A 20,585-nucleotide genomic window follows, 5' to 3' on the forward strand; every position below is an offset into this window, starting at 1 on the left:
CTTTGAGTGGGGTGCTGCTGGCTTTTGTTTTACTCATTATTTTCCCTTCTTTTTTCTTTTTTTTTTTTTTTTTTCTCATTTCCCATGTACTACAATGTAAAATGGTAAGAAAATTAATAATTATTTTATTTTCCATGGAAAAAAAACATCCAGTGTGTAGCAGTAAAGAGCCCGAGTTTCTGAAAATAACTGTGAGGAAAAACTTCTTATCTATTGAAAGTCAGCTGCTTCACTTTGGTTTATAGGAAATTTGCATCATTTTACTTAGATGCATAGAAAAATCATAAATTTTAAATATTTTGTGTCAATTTTCTAAATATTTTGTAGCAACCAGTCTTGTTCCAGTCAATGCATTTAATCTGATTCAGCCAGAAGCCTCTTCTTAGCCCAATGCCTTGGCCATCTACATAACTAGATTCATTATGCTGATCAGTCACCAAAGGCCAACCTACTTAATCCTAATTATTGGATTATTTTACTTTTAAATCTTTTCAGTAGGAGACTTTTATAATTAGTTTTCTGAACTGTGCCTAAGAACTCTTTTTTTTTTTTTTATAGCCAGGGATCAGACAATGAGGCAGGGAAAGTCTTATTTCCAAACTTGTCCAGTGACTGATAATGAATCAGCATTGACTTATATCACTGGTTTCAAAACCAGCCCTGTTTATTCCAGCTCTTTGCCAGTAATAGTATTGGCAAACTGCTTCCCAATAACTGAGTAAATTTTAAATAAAAACCAAACAAGTACTATCAAGCTGAAAGTATGCTATAATCTGTTGATGCTTCAACTCTTCTACTGTAGGTCTTCAGCGGCTCAGTTGTTCCAGGTCTTTGAGAAGCATATCTCATGGCTGCTACCTGTTTCTCCTTGCTTTCGTGCTCTGGGGAGTTTTCTTCTTTGTCATCGGTCCTCACCCCACTCCTGCTGTAGTCTTTAAATGCACTTCCTTCACGGATGTTTTTACCCTCCCTCCTGCCAGCTCATGCCCTTCTGCTGTTCAGATATTCCACTGTGGCTTTCCGTGCATCCTACATGCTGCCCACGTGTGCATGAAGCTGCATTCTCTGTAGCTGGCACAGAGACTGAATAGCTTTCAGTGGTCAATGTGCCTTATCAGTTAGGATGTTAATAGAAATAATACCTTTATACAGAAGATGAAGACTAATTGAAGCCTCTTCTGGGCAGAGAGTTAAATTCAGTTAGTATGTGATGAGTATGTCAGAGAAGAGAATGTACTTCTTGCAGACATGTAAAATATTGAGGATCTAAAAGGACTTTCTTTTTTTCTCTCTCCTTTCACACATTTTTCCCTAAGCCAGTTGAAATTCAAGGCAATTTCTTTTTTTGGCATACAGAAATCAAGATGATCTAGTAGGGATATGAATTTACACCGGGATGTTGAAAATAGCTCTGCCCACTGCATGTAGGAAGAGCTGTTCAGATCTGCTCTGTTTTTCATTGCTGTAACCATTCGCTGCTATCATTAGAGAGAGACTGCTGATCCACTGTTCCACCAAACAGTTCCATCTCTGGAAATGGGAGAGAGCCTTAATACAAATAAGTCTGTACATTAAGTCATTGCCTCCATAACTGGTGGAAGAGGCATGGAGGAGGCCATGCATATCTGCATTTTTCTGGCTTTTCAGTTCAATGACAGCTTAAAACACTTTCCAAAATCAACCGTAGTGCCTCCTGGGACTTCTAGTCTGAGTAACAGATGGTATTGTTTTCTTTTCTAACTAAGTCTAGGGAAAAAAAAGAATGTTGAATTGCATCTCCTATGAAGCACCACAGCAGTGGTTTCGAAGTTAATCTTTTGGGCTACAACATGCAGAGTTTCTGAGTTTTTGGCACATGGTGAAAAGGTAAAACCCTTCAGATTGACTCTGCTTTATACTATGAGATACCCATGAAGCAATAATCTGTCAAAATGTACTAATTCAGTGCAGTGCTCAACAGAACATGCTCCAACTAGTGTTCCTATTTTGTTAAATTTTAAAACTACATTTAATTGATTTAAGTGTCACATCATGACATACCCCATCAACTACTTGTATAAAGGGAATTCGTTGTGTATCAAAATTTTTCTCCTTCAGCCTGCTCGTGCAGTCAGCTTAGGTTTTAATGAAAGTTACTAGCTTTCGAGCATCAGATATTTCAGTGCTCTTGTCACAAACATCCGTCTGCCCAAGTGAGGTACAAGGAACATTGGAAAAGCAAAGTAACTTGATGCTGTTCCTGATTTGTACCTTCTCAAGATAGAATGACATAGAATACCTTTTTCCAGATCAGGGAATCCAATATCTTCCACGTGTAAGAAGCATTTCTTATATGAAAACTTTAATTCGCGTTAATATTTTAGTGAGGATACTGTTTAGAAAATCCTTTAGTTTGCCTATAGTGTTATTTTTTTGCCTAAATTATGGTGCATGCATTTGTGAAAATTATGGGTAAACTATAGGATCCTCAAGAGCTCTGGAATTTTTACAAAAAAATAAGGAGAATGTAGATAAGCATTTAATGTTCATTTTAGCACAACCGAATATAATTGCATGTATTTATTGTAAAAGCAGATTATAAATTAAGTTCTTTCTATGATATTCTGAATTCCAGTACCATGACTCTTTTCTTAAAGCTATATACCACAGAGAAAGCTCTGTGGTACTTACTTGGCTGACATAACAAACACTCCTTAAATAGTTTGTAGTATTGAATATGGCTACAAGAATAATGATTTGGTGCCGGAAGGTCTGAGAAATAGGTGTAGTCAGTGAAGAAAAGGTAAGTCACAGAAGTCAAGGAAAATCGTCTTGGTTTTATTAAACCTGTCAGGTTTTCTCTATTGAAATAAATGTTAACCATGTTCTGCAGAGAGTCCTTGCTAGGCTGCAGTGAAGGAATATGATATTTCAGTCTGACTTTTATAATTTAAATAATGACAGTTTTCCAGTGCCCTTCTCTCCATGCATAGTGCCTTCTTGCACGTAATCAGTAGATAATGTAACTTACCTTTTTTAGCAATCAGGCATGTGGTACAATCGAAAATTCACCTCCCCACTGAATGAAATGAGATTTTCCAACACTATGTTATAGATCTAGGTGACTGTGTTTATTCCGACGCATCTATCATTTCAGAGAGTGAGACTCAGTAGTTTTTTTAAATAGTTTCTCTCAGGTATGCATTCTGGGCCGAAGTCGACACCAGCACTTTCGGTGAGCCTTCTCATTGCTCACAGTGGCACTTCTTTGAGAGAAAGGATTCTGTGTGACAGAGATTTTAGAATCATGCCTTATATTTTTAATTTACATACTAATGCATGCAATTTGGCCAACAGTAATGACAGTTGCATAGTTCATAAACTAAATAAGTAGTTCATGTCAAACTAACGTTATTAGAAAATCCCAGTATTCTGTGGACATTCTTCACTGGCTGCATAGGAAATCCCAATTCATTTACCACAAGTGTTACAGCTGAATCCCTTACAACTCTTACATAGCAAAATAGTTTCTCTCTTTTAATTTCTCTTCCCTAGCCTTGGAAAAATATGAAACAGTAATGAGGTCTGCATGGTGGTGCACTTTTTCTTAATTTGATAGTGATTTACTTTTTGTTCATCTTGTAGAAATACAGAATTTGAGATTATAGCTGGGATTCTGGCCAGTTATAGCTACACTCATATTACTAGAATTTCTGGAGCTGTGCTGGCTTCTGGCATATAAGGGTCTTGTCTGCTGTGTTGGCCATATGTTTAACTACACATGTGAAATCTATATGCTTAACATATTAATGAAATTCAATATTCACTGGCTTTATTATGCAGCCACTTTAATAGTCCACAGCAGAAAATACTCAAACAATTATTTTTAAGTCTGCTTCATCCATCACAGTGACAAGCACAGATTTTAAGATTAGCTATAAATTTATAAAGAGAGTAGATAAATCAAATGTGCAATAGTCTGACTTCAGTCCATTATGTGTGAGTGATTTACACTGATAGTTCTGTAGATACCTGCTTACTAACTAATTATTCATTTTCATAGTACCATCAAAACAGCTACACTTGGGTACAATAAACCTTATATACGTGGACATGCGTACATACATGTTTCAGTGTACATTTGTCTAGTTAAGATCTTCAGTACTATTAAATGCCAAGTAGGAGTGCTTGGGTTTTTTATAATGACAATATTTTCTTATCCCTCCACGTTTTTTTTTTTTAATTATATGTTCTCACGTATTGCCCATCCCTGCCAGCTGTAAGTTGCCTTTCCTCATAAGGGGTCAGGGAGATCATCCCTTCTGTTTCGTCTCAGGCTGAGCACCTTTCCTCTGCTTCCCATATCAAACAGCTGAAACAGGGTCTGTGCCCCAGCATAGCCTCTCATCTGCCATTTAGCAGAGCACAGCTGGCACCTTCCTGTTGAGAGCCAGGACTGCCATCTGATGTTTTTGACATAGGTGCCCATGTTTCCTACGCAGGTGAGGAATGATCAGACTGCCTGGCAGGGCTCTCCAGTGGCATCTGGGATCTAGAGGCACAGAATGCCATCTAGAGGGCAGAGCATCCTCCCTTCCCGCAGGATTACCTATGGTAACTGCTGGCCTTCCACCCCATGTGGTGGCAGTGCTCATTCATCTTTGTGATTCATGCATTTTCCTATTCCTCTTCTGGTTAGGATGTACTCGCACAAGGCCAAGACCTGGAAATTATTTAGAAGAGAAATGCTGAATTAGTTATTACAACTGTTTCCCTTTAGTAAGCCTGCAGGTTTCCTTGTCTTCGATCAGTCAAATGGTCTATTCCTCCAGAGTAATCCTCCTGATTTTAAATGCTCTGGGTCTTAATGTGAAGATCTTTAGGAAAAGGTCTTTTAAAAAGTGGAAGCAAGTAAGACCTAGGTTTGTCATTCACTTTTTTTGGTAAACTGTAAGAAAAAGAGTGCTTACTAATTGGTTACTTTGCTAGACAAAGTCCTCTGCAAAGTTATTGCAGCAGCAGTTTCAGGTCATCTGAAGATACGGGTCAGGGGGTTGTGCATTATGTGAGACTATTGTGTGTTTAGACAGAAGAAGCTAAAATCTTCTTTTGTTGTATTGCATCTCTTGTGCTGAAATACTTGATTAGCATTTCTCTTACCAGTTTGTGGTAAGCTGGAAAAGAGTGGAGACAGGCTTTTCAGTGAAGAGGTCATATGGCTGAAACAGCTGAAGTTTCTCCTAATTTGCCTCCTAATAGTTCCTTCTTTGTCTTCTTTTAAACCTTATGGAGTTTGCTTCTGTAGACCTTAGGCATGTGGCAGAGAAAAGCCCCTTGCCTCCTCCTTGATAATTTCCTTCAGTCGTATATTGCATTTGATGTCATTATACTTTAACTGCTATTACCAGTAATGACAGTTGTAATATTCTTTTTCTTAAATAAGCAATGAACGTTCTTTCTGTAACCTTAAATTTCATCTGTATCATCACAAAAAGAATTTTGTTAGACATTGTAGGGTCTCCCCGGTGTCATGCAGAGAAAGCTGTTCTGTACATATATACATTAATTTGATTAAATTAAGGTGGGAGGAGAGAAACAGAGAAGGAGGCCATGTTACAAGCTATATAAACAATAGAGTGTTTTTATAGTGTCCTGTCATACAAGGTGGTTCAGGCAGCAGAAACGGTGTAGCTACATGGCAGAGTTTTCATTTGAACTAATTCACTCTTCTTGAAAAGCAGGGTACTAGCCCTGGTAGAACAACGCATTAGCAACCTGAGCCAGCTTTAGCGGATCTGCGCAGAGCTGCTTGGTGTAGTGTTGACATAACTTTGCTGCTAAAGAAATGGCTTGTGTCTTCTTGGCTCCTCTTGGTGTGGCAGAATATGGGGTTTTTTTCTATTCCAGTGGTGGTCTTCTTTGTACACTTTTTATCAAATATTTTTTCCTTCACAGCGACCCCAGGGTACCTATTAAAAATTTTACCTAATTAAATGGGTAAAACCAGGTATTCTTAGTTCATTGTAAAAAATAACTTGCTAGTATTAGCAAAAACTGTATTTTTCACAGAGAAACTGAATAGAAATAAGAGATGAGAACTTCCCACGTTTTTAAGCAACTGATTTACCCTGCTAATGACCTCTGCCAGGCAGAAATATTTCCCAATTGCAGGCCAATCTGACGGAGCAGTAATGTGATCGATCCTAGGTATATATTACATTGCATAGTATTTCATACATTGATTTATTTTTATCCTTTTCTCTGCATTTTCCCTTTAGGCCAATCGATTAATCACTGATACTGCTCTTGAATGGCAGCTTGGCATAAGATAACAGTACCATTTCCATATGTTTGATACTAGTGTTAGCGATTTTGGCTATCAAATTTGAACATGTGAAGGTGGGTGCAGATCCAGTGGCTGCACTTGTGTTGTGCTTACTTATGTGTGATGCAAATTTGGCTCATTACATAGATCAGAGCTGGGCTGTTGGGCTGCTGCTGCTGTGCTTTTCATGCCTGAGCTTCTTACCAGAGGACCACTGAATCCCATCAATTTTTACTTAATGTATGTTTCATATAAGACTGTTACTGTCATCCAAAGCTTGTTGGTTTTTTTTTTTTTTTTTTAGCAACTTCTGCAGTTTGCTTCATTCTCCCAAAGTGTATAGTCTAAATCTTTTCTTGGGCCTCCTAGGGATGTAGTTTACCAACAAATATAAGTACAAAGAGCAATAGGAGAAATTTCATGTCACTAGTTAGGATAACATTCAAGTACTGCCACATCAGACAGTTTCTAAGAGACCCTCATCACTCTACAGCCATCTTCTCAGAAGTTCGCACAGTCTGCAGGGCAGAAAAAAAAGACACAACTCCAAACTGTTGAAGCTTTTAAAAGAGACAGAATTTGGAGTCTGAGTTGTTGTTCTTTTGAGCAAAATACAATTACTCTGCAAATTCACTATTCCACTCTAAAAGATTAAAAATGAAATGAATCAGAACTTTTAATTTAACAAATGTCAGTGCAGAAATCAACCTACTGCCTATTGCTGTGTACAGAGGGGCATTGTTTGCTACTTACTGTGCCTATAAAAACAAAAGAAAAAAATTTAAAGCTTTCAGAAGAAGCAAGGTGATGTTTGCAAATAGAGTTTTATTTCAGATAGCAAGAAATGATCATTAATTTTGTGATTCAGTAGTTAGAAGTTTCCTATTGGTTACAAAACAATTGCTGCATGTTATATGGCATTTGATCCTGTTTGTAATACAGTGCACCAATACCTGTTCTTCTCCGCTTTGCTTCCCACCTCCTTAGCTGGAAGGGAGAGAAATAGCAGAAGCCATCAAAAGAAATTCATTTTGAAATACCTGGGGCAGATGACTTATGGGTGACTTCTGATGAAAAAAATGAAATTGCAAGAAACATTGCCTTCAGAAATAGCTCAATGTTAAAAACAGAGAAACTTGTTTTAAATTTATGTAATGAATTGTGAAACAGTTGACATTAATAGCTTATTGTGGTGGAAACCTTTTAACTCCAAGTCTTTAAAGGAATCAAGTAAAATGATTCAACATAGGAGAAGGAAAATAATGCATTTTATATTTTATTATGTTTAAATAAATTTTGAGACAGTATCAATTATAACATCATTCAATACTTTAAATCTATTGCATAGTATAGCAGAGAAAAGTCATTCTTTTTCTCAGAATTAAAATAAAAATCAGCTTTGGGAATATTGTAAAAAATGAAAACCAGTTGTATATTTTTTTCTATTTCATAAAAAGTCATACATGTTTCTTTGGAGAAGAAAAAATGAGATTTTCCCACTTAAAGTATCATTGGAATACAGGGAACTGATATGAGTTTCCCATCACACAGCTGGTAAATGTGACATTTAAGCATATGGGATCAGTGTTTTCCAGGCTGTCAGTTTAAATCACTTTATTTTGGAATTATTTTTGTTTGAATTAAATGAAGAATCTTAGGATAAATAATTGGGAAAAGAATATTTCTTGATAAAAATTCCACATCCACTTTCTCTGAAGACAGAGCAAAACATCTGTTTCACCTTCCAACAAGAGCCAACATAACTGCTTATGGGAGACAATTAGTAGAGTTGTTGATTATATTTCAAAAGATACATGGGGAAAAAAATGCAAAGGAGTGTATTCAAGTTTTAAATCTCTTTCCATCATCAGCCCCAAGCACACTCAATTGCTTGGTTTCCTCAGGGAGGGGAGTCAGTGAGTGGAGAGGAGGATGGCATTGCTGTTCCTTGAAGATAGTGCCCAATTTAGCTCCAAATTTGAACTGGTTACTATCATTTAATAACAGCCCTTCGGTTCGAGTGTATGGAGCAGCCTAGAAGTACCAGTTAGAGCATTAGGGCCATTTTTTGCACTGACCTATGAAATTGTATTTCATGTTCAGTCCAGTGATATTAGAAAAAATATATAAAAGACACTTTAAAGCAGAGGAGCTGCTCTTGATAGATAGAATTTCTAGAATTTAAAAAAAAATAATTCTTGTATATATGTATGTATAGGCCTTGGCTTCCTGATACTTAATTTCAAGGTTTTCTACTTAATTCCATCAACTATAGTTTTTAATTTATCTTAAGTTTTTAAAGAAAAATAAGTCACCATTTTTAAAAAATAATTAGATTCTAAAATCACTCTCTGTTCCTGAGCTCAATATTTTAGTGTGACCTGCCAGAACTTGAAAAGTAAATTAAATTTGCTGAAAGGAATAGCTCAATTCTTGAATTTCAACTTTTGAAGAAAATGGCCTTTGTGGCTTATTCCGTACTTAGATATTGAGGTGTGTGCTGTAAAGACAAACTCTGTTTCATGGGCTCCTTTTTCCATACCTGCTTCCCAGTGCCATGAATTGGTAGTAGTATTACTTGAATTTACTATGAACATCTCACCTAGACGAGTGGGGAAAAATAACGAATAGATTCTTTTGGAATAAAGTTGCCTAAAGATTCATTTTAATACATAGATCTGAAATGCCCTATTCTTTTCCGGTTCTACATTAGATTGACCTTGAAGTTGAGTATGCTACTCAGGAAGGTGCGAATAATGGAATCATGGAAAGTGGAAAACTGTCACTGTGTCAGTAACCTTATGGTCAGAATTGCAAAGGTTTGAAGGATAACTCATTTAACGTAAATTCTAAAGTTGCCTTTCTTATTGCTTGAAAAGCTGTCCTGAAAGTATATGAGTTTTCCTCAAGATCTGAATTTTTTAAAAAAAAGAAAAAATAAACACCTCTTTGTCATGACTAGGCAAGTGAATTTTTTAAAAAATGGTTGCCATATGTATCATTTCAGAAGGAGCCAAAGCCCTGGGAATATCTGTACCGATTTCAGTGTTACTTTTAAATTTGATCAAAATCTTTGGCAAAATGTTTCATTTCAAATCAAAGCAAGTATTTTATTTGAAAACAGCTGCACTGAAAGTTTTTTATCAGGCTTCAGTGTTGGATGTATAGACAATCAATGGTTTTCAGCTGGTCTTTACTAATTTCAAGAATTAGAATTTTCCCTGAAGAGTTTGGTCTTTTTGCGAGGAAAATTGAAACAAATGCAACTGACCAAATGTGGTATGATTGATTCATATAAGAGTTTTAAATGCAAAGATATATATATATGTGTTAACTAGAAGTTGATGTTGAACACAAAATGCCCTTTAAGAATAATTGGGTCCACACTGCTTGCCTTTCTCTGCCTGTGTTAATTGTAAGAATCTTAGTTTCACTCACAATTTCAGGATCTCATACTTTGTTCATGTAACAGGGATTTTATTTTTAGTTCTTTGAGAGAGGAAATAACTGCCTGTTAATATTACATGGGGAAGCACAGTAAGTCTGTCAGAGTGAAATGCTCTCAGTTCTTAAGGGAGAACAGTTCCATAAGGGAATAAATCACTTAAGAGAAAAAAAAGAACAAGATGGAACAGCCGCCTCTGGTTCACAGTTTGCAAGGAGAAGGATCACGCAGTATAAATACTGGAAAATAAACAAATTTCACAACATGCATACACTGTTCCTTTCATAGAAATTCAGTCTTAGGTCTTACATTTGTGTGATGGCACCGTGGTCTGTAACATTGTGCCCGCGTGCACGTTTCTGGGGAGATGCCCTGTGCTGTTAGACCGGTGGCAGTTCTGGGAGAGCTGAATGAATTTCAGCATTCCTCCTTCCTGACTGCCCAAGCCAGCGTTGCTCTGTGACAGGACTGGCATCACTTCGTGGGTCTGCCTGGCCCAGAGGGAGTAGGGCTTTCTCTTGTCTGTCATTTTACCCTTCATTAATAGCAGCTGCTTCTGTTTAGGCAGCCTAGGAATATTGTTCATGGCAGGGGAGTGCCTTGGTCTCTGTGCAGGGCAATGCGTTGCACCGAGGCACACAGCTTAGTACTTTTTTCAAAGGATGAGTGATAAAAAATAGGAGTCTTGCTGAGACTTCTGGTTTTACAAGCTTCTACTTCTATGCTTTATCAAGTGTATATGCATTATATAGACCATCATGTATAGTATGTATGTCATTAACTTCAGGAAATACATACAGCTTTATGCTGCCTGTCTGTACGTATTTAAATCTCTTTTACTCCTTGTCCTCAAAAAATGTTTTATATGCGATCGTTTAGAAGAAGTTGGGGGGATAATAAAGACATCCTTCATAATTTTGACATATTTGTTCAAAGGCCTGTATGACAGTGCTCTACCTGTGGATATATTGTAAGTCTATTACATTCTCTGTAAATAATGGTAGAATTTGCTGTTTTCTACAGTTTGCATGCAGGAAAACATACAAAACTATTATTGATATATCTGTTAGTAGCCTAGATATTTATTTGCTGGAAGATAAGCGTGGGCTTACAATGCAGTCTGTTTGGCTAGATCTATTCCTAACCTTCTCTTTAAAATGTCAACTCCAGACATTTCTGTGGTGTCAGAAGGAAAAATGAAGGTTTTAAAGGCTCATCATTCTTAACTACTTTAGAGTTAACCAAAATAACAAAGACAAATATTACCATTCTTGAACCGGTTAAAAATTTCCAGCCCTAACTTCTGAAAAATAATTTTTAAAAAAAAAAAAAAAAAAAGGTATTTCACAGAGGAATTCCCAGGAATATGAGATTTACTTTTAGTCATTTTTAACAGACAGTCTCATCAGCAGTATATGAATCTTATTTGGTTTTGGTTTGTTTGATTCAACTCCAGAAGTTCATATGTTTATCCAATATAAGTAGATTTGAAGGATTAAATTCTGGTTATCCCTTTATTTTAAAAAGAAGGCTTCACCACTTAGGTTGAACACCCATTGTTTCTTCTCGTAGGAACTGAGAAACACTCGACAGGCAGGAAAAGAGCTCTGTGGTTATGAGCCCTGTATGGGACCCTGGGTGGGAGTCTCTCCTTGCAATCAAAACGAGCAAGTTCTGTTTTCTGATCTCTGGCAGCATGAAATCCATACAATTTTTAAAGCTGTTACATAATTTCTGGTGTAAATTCATGTTTAAATACATGAATCAGCTCATCAAGAATTGGTAAAAAAATGCAGCGGCACAGACCTTGAACTGCTTTTTGTTAGGAACATTTAAACCCAAGTTTTATGTAATCCCAAGTGGTTATATTTCTGATGTTGAATAAATATCTCTGGTTTCTAGAATACATTAGAAGAAAAAGGTTATACTGTGAAGCTACAAACCCATTTTATTGGTAGCACATCTATAGCATAGCATGGCCTGTAAGATAGACTCTTTTGAGATATGCTGATGGCTTGTTCTAATGTCACTATGTTTTTGTATTAGTAAAGAATTAAAAATATGTATTATTGAAATTTTGAATTGCAAGAATGATCCCTACCAGTACTGCCCAGTAAGGTTTAACGTGACCTTTTTATAGATAGACTTATAAGTATGGTTCTGTATTTTATTATCTAACATCACGTATGTGTTGCTTTCGTGCCATGTTTTACGTGAATGTGAATTGAACAGTGGCTGAGTATCTCAGATAAAATGTGTCAAATGTTTTAAGTGTGGCTACAGAGAACAGGCTATTTTATCATGCTAAAAAAAAAAAAATCAGAAAATGATGCAACTTAGAAGGCTGAAGGCCCATGTGTTTTGAAGCAAGGATGAGAAGCCTGGCTGTCATCATATCACTAATTTGTCCATTTTGGTTTTTTCCCCGCCTGGTCTCTATGAGCCAGAAGAAGTAGTTAAGAGCAGGACATTTGAAAAAGCATCCACTAATATTTTGTTAAGTGTTAGTGCTCAAAAATTCACTGCTTATTTCATCAGTAACTACCATTCTCCAGTCTCAGTTACTGTCTGGGGGCAGGGGGGCAGGGAGCAGAGCTGTAGCACACGGGCTGCTGTTCAGCAGGGAGACACTCCATGGTTGCTGCAGTGTTGCTCTGTTGTGGAAAGCATAAAGCAGAAGGTGGAAACATCCAAATGTTGACAGGCAGGTCGTGAGGTACAATTCCTATTTTATTCCTAGCAAAGAGCTGTCTAGAGCAATATAAAAGGCACTGGAAAGTGGCCAGTGGAAATGCTTTCGTAGTGCTAGAATTAAATTAAGGCTTTTGTTGCTATAATTATGTTGATTTAAAAACACAAATGTAATTTTCAGTACTTCTAACTAGCATAACGATGCTGTTAAACTTTTCTCTGACAATTTGGTCAGTGTTTCAAAGGACAAATTTTCTGTTTAACATGGAGAAAATAATACAAAGAATTTCCTGCGACCAAGGATTTAGAGATGGTTCAGGTGGTAAACTATTCCTAGAACAGCAGCTTACCAGAAAGATGCCATAAGAACCTAAGAAAAGATTTCAACATTACTTCTTTCTTACCAACAGCAGGCTTTGACTTAGGTTTTGACCTCTCATGTGCGCTGTATGAAGCTGTGACCACAAAAATATACAGAATCAGAGGCCGAAAGCGGGAAAAAAATGCTGAGTACATTTGAAGTGCTTGGACAGCTATTAATACACTGCACAGGGTGTGAGTGTCTGTGCAAATCAATAAAGCTTTCTATAAATGGACAAATGGTTTAGTATGAATAGCAAAGAAGTTCACATGGTAAGCGGTGTTGTAGCATTCTGTCAGGGATTTTAAAGTTCACTGTCATAACTTTGTTCCTCTTGACCTTTGTTGATGATACCTTCAAAGCACGTTGAGCTGCTAACTTGACGTACAACCTTTAGACCTTCATCTGCTGCCCATGGCAGGGGCAGTGGACTGGATGATCTTTAAAGGTCCCTTCCGATCCAAACCATTCTATGATTCTATGATCTCCTTTTCCTTTAGTGCAAAATACATACTGCCCTCCACTTTCTTCGCTTCCTCCTCCCATCCTTTTGTTTTATCTCACCTCTACAATGGTTGAGTAAGCAAAACTGTCTTGTACGTGCTTCTTTTATTCCTGCCTTCTAGTCAAAAATTCAGTGGTTTAATTAATTTCATTGTGGTTATAAAAGTGTAGAGGATTGTCTGTTGAAGACTTCCTAATAGGCACGTGAAAGAGTTCTTTGCTTAAAGACCCCAGTGCACCAAATATGTCCTAATTCATGAATCATTGGAACAGGCTAGCTAGATAACAAAATGTTTTTATTCCTGTTCTCTTGACTTAAAAAATCAAGGCACAGAAAGGTAAAGTTTAAACTTTCTGGAAAACACTTTGGGGACTTAAATCCAAATCTTATTTCAAACATGATTTAAGCACTTCAGTTTGCTCTTTCAAGAAGCACACAGAAATGGCTTTTGCAGGATGTTAAGTGAAAGTTGTCCTCAAGTGCCACTTAGAGAGGCAAATCTAGAGGAGACATGGATGTCTTATGACATTCTCAGACATGAGAATGTGTCTGCCAATTCTACCAAACACAGGTAAATGCTGAACAAAGTACAGTTAGTAGACAATTCTTAACCTGTTGTAATAATCCTCTCTAAAATTGTTAAAAAGGAAGAGGAGAGAATGAAGAAATCATCCTAAATATCTGTATCAGTGTAAGTCTATATTTATTAAGTGTATATTTATTTCAGCAATTTGTAGTCTGGTGTTTTTTATTCAGCTGAAAGGTGCCATGATTATGACTGAAGGTGAGGACTGAACCCTCAAAAAACTCAGATTTGGCACAATGAGACTGGTGCAAGATCTCAGTCTTTGACCATGTAAACGCAGAAAAAAAAGATTGTGAACTGGAAAGGAGAAGAGCACTTTTTGTATCAGAACCTACTGATAGTGAATACTTTTGGGGAGAAAACATTTCCATCTGTTTTGGGGCGGGGGGGATGCAGGACTTGTATTTATTTCTTTCCTAAGACACAAAAAGCTGTAGTGTAAATATGGCCACATTAAGGATATATTTGAGATGCATTTTAGACTTCAGGTGAAGATGCATTTTCACAGGAATTTAAAGTTTAGGTTGTTGTACTGCCTGAACAGATGCTTCCTGTGTTTTGGTGTTAACGGTACAGTGAAGTTAATTATCATGACCATTTTAGAATTATTTTTTTTTTAAGAACTGTAATTAATTGACCTGCCTTTACTGATCCAGTATATAACACATTTATAGAAACATGAAAAATGCTAAAGCTGCTGTCTTGTCACCTTGTTTCTTCTATAGCATAACAAACAATAAATCATTGTGAACCAAGGAACTTCCTCTTGCCCCAAAGAAATTTTAAGGAGACATTGTGTATTGTGAAACAAATGTAGTTTATTATGTTGCACCTGTGTTACATCTACATTCATGAGAAATAAATGGCAGATTCTTACTGACTTCAGCAGGAACAGGACTAGACCTCAGTGCATCAGGTCAGTAGTCTGTTATTGCCTTGAATGAAACCGTACAAACAGCTGCCCTGCTGGAGAAAACACAGTGTTCTTCAACATCTGTGAAGGAAAGAGAAAAGTCTCAGCTGACCTAAAGATAATTTTCATCATTACTAGTCCTGTTTTCCATCCTGAGAAAGGGATTAAAATCAGAGTTGAAAAAGTCTCTTGTAATGACTGTATCTTAACAGTGGTATCAATACAAGACAGCCTCTGTTTTATATAAAGTAGTCTGAAGTTTTCACTTTCAGATTGATTTTCCATAAACTCAGTCTCACAATTCAGAACAAAGTTGTCTCTAATTTGGGCAGTTGAAGGCTGTTTAGCATCAGCCAAGCCATGATTGAAATCTTTGCATTTTCCAATGTTTGGAGAGACTCCTGTGCAAAATACTTTCTTCCAAATTGGAACTAGGAAGTACCTCTGTTTTGACATTTTAGGATCCTTGAATCTATAATAATCCAAAAGCAACATTTAATATTTTATGTCGTGGTAAGTTAGGTCACAGTTCCTTTTGGCTGAATGAATGATACTGTGCTTTGAAAGCTGACCCCCCACCCTGAGAAAAGACACACTTGCCTGGAGGCGCTGGTGGCAGGTGTTGAGTGTCACTTGTCTGCAGCAGTTTGCTGGGCTGCATCACTTTTAGTGTTTGTGAGGCTGAGGGGCAGAGATGGTTTATTTCTATGTGTAACATAAAATATACATAAATTCCTAGAGGACAGCTATACCTAAAGCTAGAAATCACAGCTGATGTCTAAGAGAGTACTGTTCTCAGTAAGCTAGTTTTTTTCCTGCATAGTCCCCTGCAGGGTTATGTATGGGAGAAGTGACTGCATTAGGGGTCAGTACTTCTCTGCCACTGCCTCTGGGTGCCTGCAAGTGTGCAATGGCTTTCAAGCTGTGAGAAGCATGGGCTTCTTACTGCGGCTTAGCCTAGTGTAAGTATGGCCTGAAAAATTTAAAAAAAAAAAAAAAAAGTAATAGTGGCTTCCTCCAAGGAGACCCACTTAACTGGCAAAAGATGCCTAGAATATACAATACTGGAGGTAGGCAGATCCCTCTGAACAAAAACTGAGCAGACTTACAATAACATCAAAACCCAGTTTCTGTTAAATAAATGAAGGTTTGGATTAGGAGGCAGGGTTTTGAGACCACAAGTGCTATTACAAATTTTCCAAATGAACACTTTTGGGGGAATGAGGATTATTATCAAGTATTCAGTTGCAATATAGAGTGATTTAGTATATCAAGTGCTGGTTTTCCCATGTTGTGGGAACTGGCACAGGATCTTAAGCAAAGTCAGTCAAGTGTTCCCTTCTAGTCCAGTCCTCATTACAAAAATGCCAAATAAATAGGCATGATTTGCTCAGCAATCAAGAAGCACGAAAGTCAAGCTAACACTGACTGCATGACATCCTTTCACTCCACTTTCGAAGGCAGTGGTGTGAAAAGGGGTTTTATTATACAGATGTTTCCACTGTGTCTTGATAAGAGGGGAAATGTAGCATTTATTTACAATGATGTCAAGTTCAGATTTCCTAATTTTGGTAGCCTATTTGTAAAGGAATAGCTCGCTGAAGTCAGAGGTTCAGCTAATGGATCCAAGAAAACTTAGCTTCCATTTTACAGCCTTAAAGCATTCAAAAAAAAAAAGAAATAGAATAAGAGAAATATGGAGAGCACTCTGATTATTTTGTATAGTACAACTATGTGTTGTAGTTCTTTTAGACGTCCCTATATGGGAGCAGTCTGCCCTAACTATTTTAGGATAAAATCATACATTATATTTTTATGTTAGTGAAAATTAAAATTAAAAAAATTAAACACATGGGCATGCCAATGTGAATGATTAAGGACTGTGCAGACTAGTCCTTTAATGATTGCTTCAAAACAGTAAAAAGAATTTATTTTGGATGGCATCTTAGGATGATATTCATAGAGAAAACATCTGAAAATTTTTAAGTCAGAAATACATTTTTATGTAGCAATCATCTCTTTATTTTTATCAATCAATCTGCACGAATGTGTCTGTAAAAGCAAACTGATAACTGTATATGATAGCCTCTTCAGTATGGAGAACTATTTACCCTCCAGCTTCTGATTTCTTACTGCTGATTTTGTGGCTTCTGCTTCTACTTCACCCCTTACTTCTGCATCTGTACTTTTTGCTGCCTCATCTCACAGTGCTCTCTGCAGGATCACCCATAGACTTTTTATAGCCATATGTTGAATCCATTGGTAGGTGACATTGTGAAAATATGGTGCACTGCATTTTTACCACCTTTGCTGGCTTTGATTGTACCCTCAAGATAAAGCACTGATTCCATACAGTTGTTTGCTTAGACTTGTAAATAAGTAAACTCTATATGCCCTTGTTTCTTACAACCCTTTGATTTTTTACTCTTTTTCAATATGCTGGATAATTCTGTATTTTTACTTTTTCTTCCTAATCTTTTTAGGATTTAGCTGAATTTGAAATTGTTGTTAATGAATCAATTTATTGGACTTGGGGATTTTTATTTTGTTGAATCATTGACTTTTCTTAACAAGGAAGAGAGAACTGTATATCTTTCTGTAGAATCTTTCCATACAGAACATTACATTAAATTTTTCTCTAAAATTACAAATGTTAACTATATTTATGACTGTTGTTTTGTATAACCACAATTCTTTTGAAACAGCATTTACTTAATTTTTATAGGTTGACAGAAGGTTAAAGTGAAGCAAGTAATATAAATTGTATAATAGTTGTAATTATGTGAATGCATTGATTTTGGTGTTATGGTTATGTGATGTGAAATTATGCATTGGAGGCAGAGAGGTTTCTAGAGCCAGTTTTAACTCACAAATTTTTATATATTTAGTTTCTCAGTCTTTAAGAGAAGACTAGTTGAAACTTGCTCTGATACAACAGTATATAGTACACTTTGGAGATTTTCCTTTTCTAATACTGTAAGAATTCCTAAAGTCAAGTAATAATATACAGAAAAATACATCGATTTACTGTAATTTACATACCAGATTGTGCCATTTTGAAGTTTTCACTATGCAAAAATATCAGTGTAATGGGAATTAAAAATAGATGAAAGGCACTACTCTGCGGGAAACTTTATCATATTTAAACTGACATTTGTGAGAGAAAAAAATTTTGACTTTAAGATTGCATTTAGATGTAGTAAAATACCTCTCACTCTTGAAATGCTAGGAATTTTTTTTAAGTAAAGACTAATAAATTTATCTGGTTCAGTTAAAGGGTGTAATTCACTAATTAGCTGTAGTCTGACCAGTGCCTCTGGAACTACCCACTGCAGAAACCAGGCTTATGAAGAACTGCCACAGTTAAAAGTTTGCATAAGGCTTCCTTTTGTTCCCTTTTGTTAGTAGCTGCCTCTGTTTCCAAGTGGCTTTCTCAGATAGCAAGTTCACTCTAAATAGAAAAGGGGGAAGAAGAAAAGATACACCAATGTCTTTCATAATGTTTCATTGCCAACTCTATTGCACCTGACAAGATGTGATTGTGGGCATACTTGGAATATCTGCTCTGATATTGTTCTAAATTGTAATGCATGGTGTAAATAATCTCATAAATGAATGTCACTTCTGCTTTTACTCAAAATACCAACTTGTAGCAAAATAAATTGTATGGTGCTTTTTGCTCTGGATCTTGAAGAAGTACACAAAGTAAGCACCCTGAGAATTTTTATGAATTGTCATGTAGTACAAGATACCCTTTGATTTATTTATTTATTTATTTATTTATTCTGTTTTACTGTAGGCAGAGAATTCAGCACTGGCTCTGGAAAATGAAAATCAGAGAGAACAGTATGAAAGATGTCTTGATGAGGTAAGGTAGATAAAAAGGTTTTTCTTACCTGGTACTATAATTAAATTAATATAAATGAATCTCTCCCTCTCTTACAAGGTTGACTGTTCTGCAATTTTCTAGCATTACCTCATTCTAATTAATTCCAAGAACATGTGTCTGGCAGTCATAGATACTGTTCTCCATGACCTCTTCTGTAAATCCTGCTTTGACCACAACTCTTCACTGAAAAGTTGATATCCCTGTGACGAGTATCTGAAACTGGTTTGTTTCATCAGAAGGAGAAAATGATAATTTTCCTATTAGGTGTTCTGTACTCCTTTTCTGTAGAGTGGAACACAGGTGGTAGTGGCTTCTTCCATCAAAAGTGCCCCAGCTTTCCTATGCAATGTATTCTATAACCAGGGAATTTAGTCTCTCAGCTTCCCCTTAGGGTTACATACATAGTTTTTTATGCTGTTTTTTTTCTAGCTTTTGTCTTACTTCTACTGTATGGCTCAGCTTCTGGTCAGACCTTCCAGTTACAGCTACAATATAATTCACCCATGAGTTGCTGTCTGAGCACTGCAGCAATGCTTAGCATTCCAGAGATGTCTACTATCTCCTGTTGCATGCCCCTTTCTCTGTATATACATTGATGCTTACTTGCTCCTCCCATTTATCCTGAAATAAGGCTCTTCAGCATACACAGGAGCTTAAAATAGTTTTAAGACTAGTAGCTCAAAGGGGTGCTTAGTAGAAGTCATTTACCTGTTCCGTAATAAGAATGCATAGTAGCATAAGTAGCTAGCTAACATGCAAACAAAACAAACCAAAATCTATACTGGCTTCTCAGCTGTACCTTTGAGAAGAGAGTGCATGAGTGTGCAAACCATGCACAGCGGATGACAATTCATGTCTTCATATCAGCTTTCTAAATTTTTAATCATCATCTGCTGAAGTGTTACTGGCACGAGCAATACAGCTCTGATACAAGAAGCCTCCAGTTCAGTTCAGATTTTCATCAGCAAATCCGCACTTTCGCCACCATAGCATATTTTTATCAAGGAGCTGTAGTAAAAGACCTGCAGATACACTTTCCCACTAGGTTATGCTCTGCCTGTTCTGTGGCACTGGGTTACCAGCAGAGCCTTGGTCTGCATTGGCCTGAGTCACCGGATTCAGAGCACAATTGAATGATATTTAGGTATGTTGGTGATAAGGATGAAATTACCATATAATTACTAACTTTTTTCTAAATTACAGAGCTTAATTTAAAATTATTTTCTGGTGGCCTAGGACAAAATCTGACTATATAATTAATTTGGGAAATGAGTAGAGCACCATAACTGTCCATTCTAGCAAAACACTCCATCTAGATTATACATATGGAAGATACGTTTTTATTCTGTTTGCAGTAACGTGATGGATTTCTGAGCCAGGGTTGCATTCTGTTGCAGCTTTAAGAGTGAATAATTATATCAAACTATGCTCTGAACCTTATTATCTTCAACATTACATTGGCTGTTTTCAGTTCTTCCATATTATCACAGCTATATCCATCTTCTCCCACTGTGTCAACTTTTTCAGGATAAAGTGCTTCTCATCACCTGTGGTTTTCTGCTTCCCTGCTTTATTTTTTGTTTACTTATCTTCTTCCTTGTTTTTGTCTCTGTTTTGTGTGCAGTGACTCGTCCTTCCCTATGGCTTGGTATCACTTTTTTCTTATTCTTCCCCTTTCAGCCCCCACAATGCCTTGGCAGTGGCACTGTAACCAACATTGTTTTAGCTGACACAAAATTGGACCTAGTCCTTTCCGAACGCTGAGATGAAGAAGTTGTTGACAGTGACTCAAACAACAAAAATATATTTAATAACTGCAAGTTCTGCAGGCATTCCAGGTTAGCATCCACCTGAGCACATTCCCTTGGTGGAGCTTCACAAGAAATCACAT

At 36.7% G+C, this 20,585-nt stretch overlaps 1 protein-coding gene across 2 annotated transcripts in view; it reads left to right on the top strand.

Moving 5' to 3' along the window:
- Window positions 1-20,585, top strand: part of NCKAP5 (NCK associated protein 5) — a 250,857-nt gene that overhangs the window by 126,354 nt on the left and 103,918 nt on the right. For both annotated transcript variants that reach the window (XM_042784066.1, XM_042784067.1), the window contains exon 6: window positions 18,605-18,673. In XM_042784066.1, coding sequence (XP_042640000.1) covers window positions 18,605-18,673 — 69 coding nt within the window. The remainder of the gene's footprint in view (window positions 1-18,604; window positions 18,674-20,585) is intronic.

The sequence above is a fragment of the Tyto alba genome, unplaced genomic scaffold (assembly GCF_018691265.1).
Source record: "Tyto alba isolate M040663 unplaced genomic scaffold, T.alba_DEE_v4.0 Super-Scaffold_7, whole genome shotgun sequence".
NCBI classification, from domain to species: Eukaryota; Metazoa; Chordata; class Aves; order Strigiformes; family Tytonidae; genus Tyto; species Tyto alba.